General features: G+C 32.8%; 1 protein-coding gene across 7 annotated transcripts in view; it reads right to left on the bottom strand.

Annotated features, from left to right (window-relative positions):
* UGT2A1 (UDP glucuronosyltransferase family 2 member A1 complex locus) overlaps positions 1 to 14,428 on the bottom strand; it is a 47,944-nt gene that overhangs the window by 31,448 nt on the left and 2,068 nt on the right. Inside the window, exons 2-3 of one of the 7 annotated variants that reach the window (XM_017501668.1) lie at positions 10,166 to 10,934; positions 1,426 to 2,055 (exon numbers count right to left, since the gene is read on the bottom strand). In XM_017501668.1, the coding sequence (XP_017357157.1) occupies positions 1,426 to 2,055; positions 10,166 to 10,880 (1,345 nt within the window). In that variant the 5' untranslated portion in view covers positions 10,881 to 10,934. Of the gene's footprint in view, positions 1 to 1,425; positions 2,181 to 6,456; positions 6,541 to 10,165; positions 10,935 to 13,921; positions 13,997 to 14,428 lie in introns of those variants that run through there. The other 6 variants (XM_017501666.2, XM_017501663.1, XM_017501662.1 and 3 more) reach the window with 6 other exon arrangements.

The raw sequence follows: 14,428 nt of genomic DNA, 5'->3' as shown, positions 1-14,428 counted from the left end.
GATACACACAATTACCACTTGTGAAAGATAAGAGGAAGATCAAGTTAGTTTAAGAGTACTCTTGCTTATATGGCTTGCCACAGGTCTTTGTACTTGTTCTTACCTACCCCTAAAAGGCTTTTCTTCCAGAGATCTTATGGATTCTCTTTTCCTTTTTTCAGGTCTTTGGCCTGATGTCATTCTTTCATATGATACTTTCTCTGCCTGCTCTATTTAAATATGCAACCTCACTCTAAGAACTATCTGTTCTTCTTACTTAATTACATAGCATATTTCACAGGCTAACATCCATAAATTTCATATATTTATTTTATTTATTCTCTGTCTCCTCTTATTAGAATGTAAGTTCCATGAGGTAGAGTAGAGATTTTGATCTGTTTTGCTTATTGTTGCAGTCCTACTACTTAGACAAGTTGCAGGAACTAAGTTGGCATTCAACAAATAGTTATTTTACACAAAGAGAACAAGAGAGAAGGCAGGAAGAAAAGAAAAAGAAGGAAGAAAGGGGAGAAGGAAGGAAGGAAGGCAGGAAGGCAGGAAGGAAGAAAGGAAGGAAGGAAAGAAAGGAGGGAGGGAGAAAAGAGTGCCTAGGGGAAAGAGGGAGAAAGGAAGGCAAGTCAAAAGGTATGTAAAAAGATCTTGTATATTACCTCTGTAAGAAAGTACCAGTGGTAGCATCATCTGTTAATTCCTGCTATTAATTGATGTCTTGACTACTATTAAGAGATCTGGAGGCAAAACCATTCAAAAGAGAAGGAAATAAAAATATAAAGGAAGGCCCACAAAAGCCAGGAAAAATAAGTAATATAAACAATCTATCAGGACTGGCCTTGATTATTAACATTATTTTGTTTGATTCTCATAAGGAATCTCTCATGCAAGGAAATATGAGGCTGGCCAAAGGATAGAGATAATTTAAATTGAGAAATGGTGTCAAGTACCCAGAAAAGTGTAAAGATAGAGAGACAGTGAGAACCAGGGTAGAATGTAAACTCTGGTTTTCTATTGCCTGATTCTACGCTTTTCAAAGCATTCTGCAGACAAAGAAAAGAATGAAGGACAAAGGAGGACGGTAAATCATGTATCACCTCAAAAGTATTTGCCAGGTTATTTTTCAGTAGTGCTATAATGTATACTAACAAAGGCACTTTCATTTATATTTTGAAATTGATTTATACATTGAAAAGCTATGACCTAAATATGTACAAAGTTGTTTGCACTGAGACAATAGCATAAATATTAATACTACCATTTCATTTTTAAGGATTTATTTAAAGAGAATAATCAGGGAATTGTATATACAGAAACATAAAACTCCATTTTCTTCACCTTAGAGTATGCAGTGGAATGGAAATCTTTTTCCATAAGACAGTAAGAATAAATAAGGGATGTGGAGTCATTAAAAAAAGAAAATTGTAGACTTACCTAGAATTTTGCTATAGTATGAATTCCATTCTCCCCAGTAGGACTGAAATATATAGTCTTGCAGACAATAAGATATGATATTTTTAATCCTTTCACCAAAGGTCATCTGGTCAGTGAGCTCTGACAAGGCTGCAGGTACATAGGAGACTGGTGCTGGGATTTTCCCACAGTGTCTCTCCACTGTTGATGCTGGAGAGAACTTCAATGTGTATATAAATGGAATTCCTAATTTCAGAGCAATGAGATCACCACAGACTGTTGCTGGGTCTGCTATTAACACATCAAAACCACCTTTCTGAAGTCTTGCCATTAATTTGGGGTTGTTTAGTACACCGTCACAGATTTGTATGTTAATTTGAAATAAAGCATCTAGAAATTTTCCTAGTTCTTTGTAGAAAGCCCATATTGTGAGAGGAGTTGGTCTATGGTCAGTCCACAGCATTATCATATGCTCAATTAAGGAATCTATATTGCTCTTGTTGTAGGAAACAGGTATCACTTCAAAATTCACAGGAGGATCAGGATTGGAGTTGATGAATAGAGTTGTTGATGAAGCTAGCGCAGTCACACTGTGATTTCTTTGAATCAACTCTTCTATAATAATCTTAATATTTAACCAATGGCTACCATCTGTAGGCCAAATTAACACATTTCCACCTAGAACAATTTCAGTCAGAGTCAAATTAAAAACCAGCATCTGGACAAACTTCTTAGGCATGGTGAAATCCATTATGGAAACCATCCTACTGTCGACCCTTCAAGATGAAAAAAAACCTTCAAAATATGTTTAGGTCAGTTTTTAAATAAAATAATAATTTTTGTGATGGTTATACTCAGTCATAGATCAATTGATATTTAGACTAAAAATACTATCATTCAAATTCCTATATACCTTAACACCATTATTCACTAACAGAAATAAAGTCTGATTCTATTGTAAAGAAAAGGAAGCAGGGAGATTATAAACCTACAAGCTATATATTCTGTGATAATAAATATGATTCATAAAATACATCCTTAATATAATACATTTTTCATAAAATTCAATAAACAACCTTTACTCAGGGGAAGTTCGCTCAAACATTTCAAGGTGTTTTAGATTATTTGGATTATAGAATAAACTACTACGCATTTGATATAGAATAGTTTTCTTCTCCATAAAGCAAATTGATCATTGTCTCCTACTCCTTTGTTAGAGGAAATTTTTCAGATTTTTTCCATATGACACAAATCGAGAAGACAGGGCCTGGAACTCAGAGGAAGCACAGACTTTGTTATTCAGAGAAGTTAGGTAGACACTGGAGTTCAATAGCCCAGATTCTAATACTGTCCTTTTCCAAGATTTCTGACCCTGGGGAATTATCCAGACCCTTCCATTCTCAGTTTTCTCAAAGAAAAATGAGAGATAATGCTATTAATTTATTATATTATTTTATAGATTAACAATAGTATCTGTAAAGCTATTTTTCAAATGGCTCGGTATAAGGAAAGGCTGTAGTAATGTTAGCAGTTTAATAAATTTGCTTGAAGATTGATCAGGAAATCAGCAGATCAGCTACAAAATGACTGGCTAGACTTGGATATAGTTAAGTATGGATATAGTGTGGCAACTCGTAATGAATCCCTAACTGAACAATAGCAATTATGTAACAATGCTGTTTTGAAATAATTAGAGGCCACCATTAAAAAGAAAAATAAGAACAAATACAGTGATTAAAGGGATAAAAATCAAAAATTAAGACTAGAAGATAAGTGATGGGTTTTAAATTTATACTCAGTTGCCCTTAAATTATGACATTTCAGGCCTTTGAATAACAAAATAACCAGGAGGACAGAAAACAGGAAAGATGAGAGAGAGGTGATGGTGTTAGAATTTCTGCATTTGTGTCCTCTCAAGAGCAAGCCTCAATTTGAGTGTAGTAGCAGTACTTTTAAAATTAATTAGATTTTGAAATAAGGCAACCACAGAAGAGTGTAAATAATCTTAATGGTCTTCAAAATAAACCCAGTAAAGAAGGTTTAAAAATCATAAAGAAATCTGTTGCTTTCATAAACGTTTTATAAAAAGTAAAGAAAGCAACACATTATAGAAAACATGAACAAAAGTCTATGAAATACTTATATTTGTTCAAATATTGAGTTACATGTAAGGAAAATATGATACATAATTAGGGATTACTCACAAATGCAGCTATGATAGCACATAAAACTTTATCAAAATATGTAACAATATCTCAAGTGCATATAGATATCCCTAAATTACCGAGAGTAAGAAGGAAAAAATATTTTGGCCAATTTCCACTTTGAAGTGATGTCTGCAGGGCAATAAAATATCTAACTTATTGAAGAACAATAAAATGTATATAATGAGGTTAATTTGAATTGATAATCCTTAAAACAATGTTTTTGTCTAGCAAAATGTATATAATGCTATTAGTGTGAATTGATAATCCTCAAAACAACATTTTTGTATGAAAGTTTTTTTTTTTCCCCCTGAAGACATGCCCTTGCCTGAAATCTTCTCTTCCTAAGTGCTCCCTGAACACTGAATCTGTTGCCTAGGATTCAACTATGCTGGCTCTTTTTTCATTGTCTCCCCAAGGCCAGAAAAGACTGGAAATCAGCTTTCATACTGTTTTGGGAACATGAGTTATTCAGTTTTATTTGCGTTTCTTGATTTTGTATTTGCCTAGTTCTCTAAAAGCTTAAAATTAGATGTACTTTTTTCTTTGTTTTGCTATGCAGAAACTGAGTATCTTCTAACACTACTTTTTAGCTCAGAGTGGAGTCTGATATCAAAGGATTCACCACTTTCTGAATTGTAACTAGGCATGCTACTTAGCCTCCTCATTTACCAAATGATCAGAACAATGATACCTATTTCCTATAGTTTTGTGGATGGTGTGAAATGATGCAGGTAAATTATTCAGAGCAACCCCTGGGCTCAATAAGTGATACCTACCTATGATATTTTAGGGAATTTTATTTTTTAAATGAACAATTAATCAGATCTCATTACCTTGACCCTTCTCTACTCTTTCTCTCCTCCTGCAGTGACAGACTAGGGCACCTAAGTTTTGGTGCATAATTTCTCAAACACTGAGAGTTTCCCCACAAGCATTCATGCTCAGTCTTTAGGCAGACCACAAATGACAGGTTATTAACAATGCACAGAGTACCAAAGTTTATAAATTATTTATTTTAAGAAATATACACATAGAAAATTCAAGATTATATCCACACAAATTGTAACTTCCATTTCCTTTTGTTCTGATGCCGTTTCATGAGTGGGAGCAATAAAACATAGAGCGACCACTATCTCTGAGAATTTTCAATGTCCAATGTCGATTATATCTCCGATGTAATGCCTGTGGTTGTGATTCAGCTTATGGACCATTGAAGAAAAGGGAATGATACTAGAAGGTTTTTGAAAGATTCTAACCAATCAAATTAATGTAAATTAAAACAGAAGAAGAATAAAGGAAGGAGAGAAGAAAGGAAAGAAATGATTAGTAAGAAAGAGAAAAAGAAAAAAAGGAAGACCTAAGTAGAAATGTATTATTCTACAGGAAAATACTCCAGTACAGTTTTTCTTCTTTAAAATTACTGCTGAAAATCAAGAATCATGGAAGTATATAAACTTAAATATGTTTCATTTCTAGCACTTTATTTTACATTAATTACTCATGCTCAATGACAAAGATCTAGGTATTATGATAATTGTTTTTGAAAATCTAGATTTCTTATTTAATAGAATTGCAAAAAAGTCTGTTATTATAGATAGCATTAACCTTAGAGATTATTCACCTAATTATTCATATATATTGCTATGTAGTTTTACATATTATATACATCAAATATCTAGAGAATATTGACAAAAAAATCCTTTCTGTTTTTACAGAGGTCAAAAGGTAAAGCACTATTGTTAACAATATGTAATGCTTATGGATTATAAGTATTTTTAGTGATAAAAATGTTACATTATTCTCTTTTATATGTGTCCCAGTTTTGGTTGTTTTTTTTTTCTTAATAAAAGTAAAAATGAAATTTACCTGGTTCAATTTTTAAAATATATATATGCTCGAAATCTGCAAAACCCTTTACTTCCTTTCAGTTAGAGATGGCTTATAAAGCTCTCTTAATGCCAGAAATACATCCCTAGACAACCCTTCCCAAACAACAGAATCACCTGAAGACCTAGCCCATAATGAATAGTAAGTTACCTAGTGATGCAATGGCCCAATTATATTCATTTGACAAATCAAAAATGGGCAATAAATAGAATAGCAGATTTTAAAAGCTAAATGCATTGAAAAGACGACAAGTGTCCAAAAAAAATTTAACCTAAAATATTCTGAACAGTTAATAGATTTGCACCTGAAATTTAAAAAGAAGAGAAAAAAAAATCTAGGACTAGGAAATATGACATCAAAGCTTTGGTGTGAGAAATATTTTAATTTGGATACTGTTTTCTCAAAATTTTAACGTGCTTAATATTTCCAACCCCCAGTATTCTCATCTGTATTAACAACTTTTTTCCTGCAATGAACTACAATGGTTCATTTCCAGGACTGGGAGAAAATATATGTAAATCACAGTGGCTAGTGCATATGAAGATGTTAATATAAACTGCTATCACTATTATGATATCTATGAGTTTGAGCTATATACCCATGATCTAAAATTTAAAAAAAGTAATTTTACATTATAAATATCCAATTTCCACCAATTAGCAGCGATTAAAAACTCACTCTGAGGTTCTTATTGCATTACACTGCAGAGAAGTAATCTTAGGGAGCCATTCTATTTATTTAGTCAGGTGAGACTGCTTCAGGTCTGAGTGGCTACAAATTTGTTGCAATGAAGCAATTAAAGAATTTTAAGCAAATGTAGAAGATCAATTCAAATTACAAATTGGAAAGAAGCTATTTTTACAAATCACTTCCATTTATCTTTTCATTTATCATTCTACATCCACAAAGTCTTGCACAAAAACAAGTAACTCTATAATGTCAATACTTTACTTCTTACCTGTTCTTTTAAACGTGACTGTTCATGTCTCTGGCATCAATAAGAATACTGTGTTTTAGTAAAGACAAACTTATATAGCCATTCTAAGTCAGAAGAGGGTAATTTGATCAGAAACATGATATAACAAAATCAGAGAATAAGAACATCTTTAGAAATCTTCATTATGTTTCTCTGAACAAATTGTTATGAAAGATTAGCCTCATATCTTACGGCTGAAAGAATAGTGTGCTTTTATTACCAGCATCAATTTCAGGCAAAATAAAATGGAACATGTGATTCTGAGAATACCAGCCTAGGTAAAGTAAATTGGTGGATAACTTCACAAATAAAGAGCACAGTAATCATGAGAATTAGAATTCCAAGGTTGATGATGAGCAGTTGACAAACCTGAAGTGGAATTACGTTTTTAGGATTAAAAATGTAAACACAAGAAACTGCCTATGTACATTCCACTCTTACATGAACTGAGATGCTGCACATATTCAGACGTCCCTTTTAGTTTACCACATACTTGAGGATATGAAGGAGTTTTTGCCATCTTGACAGTTTCATTGTTTCATAAAACTTCAATGTTTTTTTCCTTTCTGTTTTTATTAAGATCTAGTTTTAGCCCTAAGATGTTGCCCATTCACTTTTCTCTTTATAGGACACTTGAAGGTTTATCTATAATCATCATAGCAAGGTTTGTTTTCTCTGAATGATGGAATAACTAGCTCTTCTTTTACATCCCGAGAGATTAGATCTGTTTTTGAATTTTGGGCCAATTACTTAACATACCCAGAGGAGATGATGACTTTTGCTATCGGTGTTAATTATAATTGGCTTACCAGCTTTTGATAATACTCATTCATATGGCTGTAGTATCTCACATCCTCATTCACGTATTAACCCATGCATATTTATTTTGATTGAAATAAACTTTACCGTTATTTTAGAACAGAGGTCTGTAGAAAAGAAGCTAATGTGTCAGTAGGTATCACTACGTAGAAACCTCACTTTCTTCTTTTGCCAACATTCATGCAAACCACTGTTTTACACAGTGCACTTTGTCATTTTTAAATTATTTTAAATAGCATTTAGGATGTTCATTCATTAGCTAGTAAACATCTCTAGGCCTTACAAGCTCTGCTTAGCAAACATTACAGTCTCTGCAGTCTCTGCATGACAATGTTCAATGCTTCAGTCTTTGAATTTTGCCATAATTACTTTGTTATTAATAAGCGAATGCATAAAAATTAATGTTTTAATGTTACTAATGAGAATCTACAGTCTCAAAACTTAACAGCTGAAAAGAGTAAGGAGAGGGAGAACGAAGAGAATTTGATCAATGGGCACAAATGTACAGTTCAATAGAAGAAATAAAACCCAGCCTTTGATAGACCAGTAGGGTGACTATAGTTAGCAATCTGTTGTACGTTTCAAAATTGCTAGAATAATTTAAATGTTCCTGTAATCAAGAAAAGATGGATATTTAAGGTGATAGATATCCCAATTATCCTCATTTGATCTTATACATTATATGTATCAAAATATCACATGTTCCCCCAAAATATGTACATCTATTCTATATCAATAAGATAAAAATACTTAGAGAAATAAAACTTGTCAAAATTGGAAAACATTCCTCCTCTATATGATTATCATTGGGTTTATGTTTTCATTTCTGAGGTTTAGTAAAAGAGCAAAGTAAACATTAAATATATAATATATAAGACTATGTACAAAATATCAGCTGTAACTGTGTATTGTGAAATAATTTTTGCTGCCTGGGAAGATAATCATGTTTAGAACATGTAAATGCATTGCTGGACTTTAAGTCTTTTGAATGTTGACAATCTCAGAAATATGTATGAAAGGATAAAAATTGTAGGTGACCTGAATGTAGTAAGAAATCAGAAAACATGAAAATTAGGTTACCATAAGCGAGACAAAATTATATATGTATCATCTTTATTTAGACGACACTTAAATCTCTAACCCATGGGATTATCTCTGAGAACTCATCTCATATAGCCAGCCGTTGCTGGATTTTGCTAAATATTCCCAAAGGTATCACATACACAACATGTTCACAATTAAATGCAATATTCCCAATCCCACATTTTTACTTTCCTATATTCACTATCTTGGTTGATTGTGCCACACGATTCTAAAGTCCTTTTAGATGTAAACTAATTTAGTCCTTTTAATAGCCCTGTCAGAAATGAGATAAGTGAAGTGCAGGTGCAAGGAGACTGAATTACTTTTCCAGGCCACAGACTGCTATGTGAACATTGTCTGTAAACACCTGCTCTCCTAATTGTGTTGCTATGCGGTCTCTTAGTGCATTATTTTCCTCCATTTATCAGCCACACCTGTAGGGCAGGCTCTTACCACATCTTTCCTAGAGTGATACATTAGTCTAGTCTCTCAATTCTACTGCCATATCTGTCCAAATGCTTTATATAAAATGAAAATCAGGTCACGTTTCTCTTTAGATGGTTCTCAGTTGCTTATTAGATTTAAAATGTTTTTAGAATGATGTACGGGAGACTGAAAATATTCATTGAGTTCATTCATTCATTCTTGTGATTCTGACTTTACTAGCATCTTTTACCATGTCTCTCTACCTTACACTTGGACCTTCAGAAATACTAAGTTATCAGAAATATTCATTGCACCTGTGCTGTTATGTCTTCGACTTTGAGCACACTTTTCCCTTCCCAATTCTTACCTTACAGGAAAACTCACATTCAGTATTTTAAAATATTCTTATGCATCACCTGAACTCTGAAGTTTTTCAGAATGCCACACTCTGCCTGTCACATAATACCTAACTCCTCTACATTTTGTATTTTGTACATATTTCTGTATTCACATAATTCACATAATAAATATTCCTTTTAACATCTAATTTATCTGCTTGATTGTGAAATCCGTGAACCCAGGAACTTTAGTCTTTCTAAGAGAGTACTTAGTAAAGAGTAAGAAATCTATAACAAATGAAGAATGAGTGATAAAATTCAAAAGCATAAGAAATGGATGAAGCCTATTTGATTTTTAGACAAATATGTGCATAAACATATCAACACTATCAATATAGGCTTTTTGATGCTAATAATCATTGATTATATTTTTATTCATCATGCAAACCCCATATCACACTTAAGCAAATTAAATAAGCTTAGCATAGATAAATCATCCTGATCAATGGTGATGATCTTTTTTTAAATTCACACTTTACAATTAAAGATGATAAAGTCTTAATCTATTTTGTTTCTTTATTACCCTTAATATTTATTAAGCAATGATCAAAGATTATCCACATATACGTATGTTCTTAAACATGCATACTAATGTCTGTATTAATAATAGGCTTGTGGAAAGTTTAATCTTTTCCGGCTTTCTCTACACAGCACTGCAGTTTCTAGGCAATTCCTATTTTAAGCATAATATCTACATGAGATACAGTCCTACTTTTAAACTGAAGTATTTGTCACTATATTTTATCCATAAAAGAACTGAATTTAAGTCCATGAAATTAGAAAACAACACACCGTATTTCTGAAGTACAACGTCTTTTATCTTCTTTTCTGCTATCAAGTTATAGTAATACATAGTATATCAATATGCAGAATTAAAAAAGAATAGCCATAGGGAACTAAAGAAGAGGCTACACAAAGTTCTGCTTGTTCAAATTCGAGTAATAAAGACAAAATTTGTTACATACCTAAGGCTTTACTATAGTATGAATCCCATGATTTCCAAAGAGTTTCAAACATGTAGTCCTGTAGATGGTAGGAGATGAAATTTCTTATTCTGTCAGTGAAAGACATTTGGTCGGTGAGCTCTGATAAAACCGCAGGAACATAGGAAGGAGGGTATGGTACCTTGCCACAGTGCTTTTCCACTGTTGAGGCTGGAGAAAACCTCAAGGAGTACATAAATGGAATTCCAAGTTTTAAAGCTACTATGTCACCACAAGGAAAAACTGGATCTGACACGAGGACTTCAAACTTGCTTTTCTTTAGCTTTTCCATCAGCTGTTGGTTTTTAAGAACGCCATCACAGATCTCCTGAGATACCATGTGGAAGTCCTTGATTACTTTGGCCATCTCCTGATAGAATCTCCAGATGGTTGAAGGAGATGGTCTATTTTCCAGCCATGTCAAAACAAAGTCCTTGATTACTCTTTCTATTCTTTCTTTGCCAAAGGGCACCTTATATATTTCAAATGTCAGAGATGGGTTAGAGGTTGGTATGATGAAAAGTGCACCAGAGGCAACTAGGACAGTCACATTATGCTCTTTTCTAATGAGCTCATCTATAATTATCTTAATATTTAGCCAATGACTACCTTCCATTGGCCAAATCAAAACATTCCCACCAAGAGTGGTTCCTATGAGACTTATCTGAAGGGAGAACAGCAGAATGTTGTTTAACATGATGTGGCTGGATGCGGAAGATTTGATGAGATGTGAAGCAAATGTTTTTCTCTGCTTTTAAAGAAAAGAAAAAGGAAAGATAAAAGAATTTCTCAGTTTTGAGGCAAACCATTAATACCCTTAAAAGCTTTCTCTCTACAAAGTGATATTAGTCACAGTAGCTCTATATTTTAGGGTAATTACAGATTTATGGGTAATGTATCTTACTTCCCAATCTGTCGCTATAGTTTTAGGGTTTTAGTTATGATTCCTGCTGACTAATCATCCTTTTGAACTTAATCCTCCAACCATTTTGTGTGTGTTTCATAATTGCTAAATTTTTAGAATTAAATTGGATAAAGCTACTTTATATCTCAACTCTACATTCAGGCCTAGGTATTGAAACCTCAGATAGGACCAAAACTCATTCAGAAATTTAAAGATATTAATACTGTAAGTTTTTAAATTTTTAATGCATTAATATAATTCCATTTGTCAAAATTAAACATTATAATAGTTAAAATATATAATTATTTTAAATATTTATAAATATATATTACTATAATGTTAAATTCAAATAATATTTATAAATATTTACAAATAATATGTATAACACATATATTGTTATATTTATTACTACTTCAATAATATATTTACAAAAATGTTTTATGTTAATCACCAAGAAAATATTGTAAATAAATGAATAAAATAAAATATGTGCAAGACATTATGCGTAATGTTACTAGTGAACAGGAGCTATTTAAAGAGAGTTACTAATTTAAGCATACTGCTACCAAAAGTGCTGCTCAAAAGCTATCTAGCCTGCATGAAAAACAGCTACTTCACATCTAGACTCAGCGTTCAATGATTGCTAGCATTTATTAAGTTCTTGTTATATGTCAGACATTATGCAAAGTCCAAAGTCTTTAACATGTTAATCTCATTTCTTTTTCATTTTAGAAAAGATCCAATTAGGTAGGTACTATAATCACTCCCATATCAAAGGAAAAGAAACCACTGCCCAAAGAGATTGAATAACTTGCCAAGTTCCTACAACAAAATAAGAAAACATTACTTATTGGATACAATGAACATACAATATACACTACTTGGGTGATGGGTAAAAAGCTCAGATTTCACCACTATGCAATGTATCTAAGCAACACAACTGCACTTGAACTCCTAAATCTATACAAATAAGAATAAATAAAAGATAAGAACTGGTGGTAGCAGTCTTAAGGATCTCTGACTCCCAGAGCCTATTGTATTAACCGCTGGGATAGATTGCCCCATCAGAATGTATCATATCCCTTTACCAGCTAAGAAATCTGTATGAATAGCAGACTGCCAAAAACATGCTAACATAATACAAAATTGTGTAACACACATTGGATAATATTGGATCAAATAATTCAAGTAAAGTGATCTTCATGAAAATTATATGTTTGTAAGCATGTGTGTGAATAAGCTAAGTGATTCTTTTTGTGTTAATGAAACTTCTGAAATTATGAATTCTATGTTTTTAGTCACATCGTAAAATTTTCTCTTCTAGGCTTTCCCATCACCAGAGAAAATCTCTATGGAAACATCAACTGTTTCATTGAAACAGTTACTTTTATAAAGTACTCTTCAAAGTTTAACAGAGTGATCATAAATTTCCTTGAATGGATTTCTATTTGAGGCTCTCTGCAGAAGATGTTATGGTTTGCACAAAATTTTTGGTTTGCTGGTGTCAGCCTGATTCATAGTGACTTGGCAGGAAACTTTAAAATAATTGTCATAATTGTCACCAGGATGGAAAATTGGTCATGATCCACTGTTGTTATTTTCTTCATTTTATTTATTGTCAAGGAATCAGATCCAGTTTTAGACAACTAAAATATAGTATTTTATTCATGTACTATTGAGAGAGGGGAAAGCAAGAAATCAGTTAGGCCGATAGTCAGAACTTGGCAAAATTATTTCTAACAAAAGGGCAGCTTGAAAACACAAGCTGCATGAGCTTCAAGCACAGATAAGGAGGCCAGGTCTGCCATAAAACACCCTGGTCTTTTGTAACCAGCAAGTTTTCATATACACATGGTGGGCTTCAGTTAGCATGTTCCTTTCATTTTTTGGACATACTTAGGTGAGATAACTTACATAGAGGGGCTTGCATAAGTCATGCCTGCACCTGCACAGATGAGTTACACAGAACCAGGCATGTCTGCAACGGAAAATTCCATCTCCTGCCATATGTGCAGTAAGGGAAATAGGGTAATATGGAGTAACTTAGGTTAAAGGCCTGCATGCACGCTAGAGGGAGTGGGTGGAGTTATCAAAAATTCACATCTGTTGCAAATAAGAAACTAGATTTTTGTGCCAAATGTAAATGAAACACCCCACCCCACTGGCTTCTTTATAAAAGCCTTTTATTCAACTGAGAGATGGCAATCCTCACAGCCCCCTTTCTGCTATGTAGAACTTTTCTCTTTCACTTGTTAAACTTTCACTCCAATCTCACCCTTGATGTCCATGCTCCTTAATTTTATTGTTGCTAAGACAAAGAACTTTAGGTAATACCTCAGACAAGGAGACTGCTCCAGTGACCCTAGGCTGCTTCACTATGTGTTTATTGGGTACCTACTAGTCACATACAGCCGTACCTACTAGGTAGAAGAGGAATCCAAAAGATCTTTCTCATGTTAATTTCATAGTCTATCAGTGGAATATAAGAAAACTACATACATAATCCATGACAAAAATCAGTGTAGCACATTACAGTCAGTATGATATTTTATAAAAATAATTTAGATTTTGAAATAAATTAGGTCAAAGGATCCTAGGTTAACATTATGCTGCTTAACATTTATTAGAGATGATTTTCTCATACATAAAATGAAAATGAAAATAACTTGAGCTTGGGAATATAAAGTAATAAAATAAAATAAGCAACATATCTGTCAATATAGTAAAAATGAATAAACAATAAAAACCTTATTATGTAATAATACATACAACATATAAGAAAACTATATATTTAAAAAAATACAATTGTAGTTATTAAGCAACAAATATATTACCTGGAGTAAAAGTGATGTTTAAAATGCATTATCTTTTTCATGTAATCCCTCCTCTTTCTCTTCCCTAGGAAAAGTAACAAGGGCCTTCAGATGAAATGACATAGGTGGAGTGTTTGCAGAGATCCATAGAAATTACTTCCAGCTTTGGGGGGGATTAAGTGGATTAAGTGTAGGGTGGAGGATAGAAAAGTCTTCATGAAAGGTATGATACTTGATACTCATGTTGGAGTATAGGGTACCTGGATGTGCGTGACAAGCAGTGTGTACAAAGACCATTGGTGTTATGCCACAAATGAGCTTTAGTGTTTTTACATGTTTCATTTTTTAATTTTTACAGAGTACATAATACATGCATAAATTCATGTGATAGATGTGATGTGCTGATATAGCATAAATACTTGGGAAATATGATCTGTATTAAAAAGTTTCTCAAACTAGTGAGGTTAAATTTTAGATTGATTTGTGTTTTTAAATTTAATAGAAAACTAAATGAAGGTATACTAATAA

Source organism: Cebus imitator, unplaced genomic scaffold, assembly GCF_001604975.1.
Source record: "Cebus imitator isolate Cc_AM_T3 unplaced genomic scaffold, Cebus_imitator-1.0 Scaffold283, whole genome shotgun sequence".
In the NCBI taxonomy this organism is placed as follows: Eukaryota; Metazoa; Chordata; class Mammalia; order Primates; family Cebidae; genus Cebus; species Cebus imitator.
The sequence above is the reverse complement of the archived record's forward strand: the minus strand, read 5'-3'. Positions and strand labels throughout refer to the sequence as shown.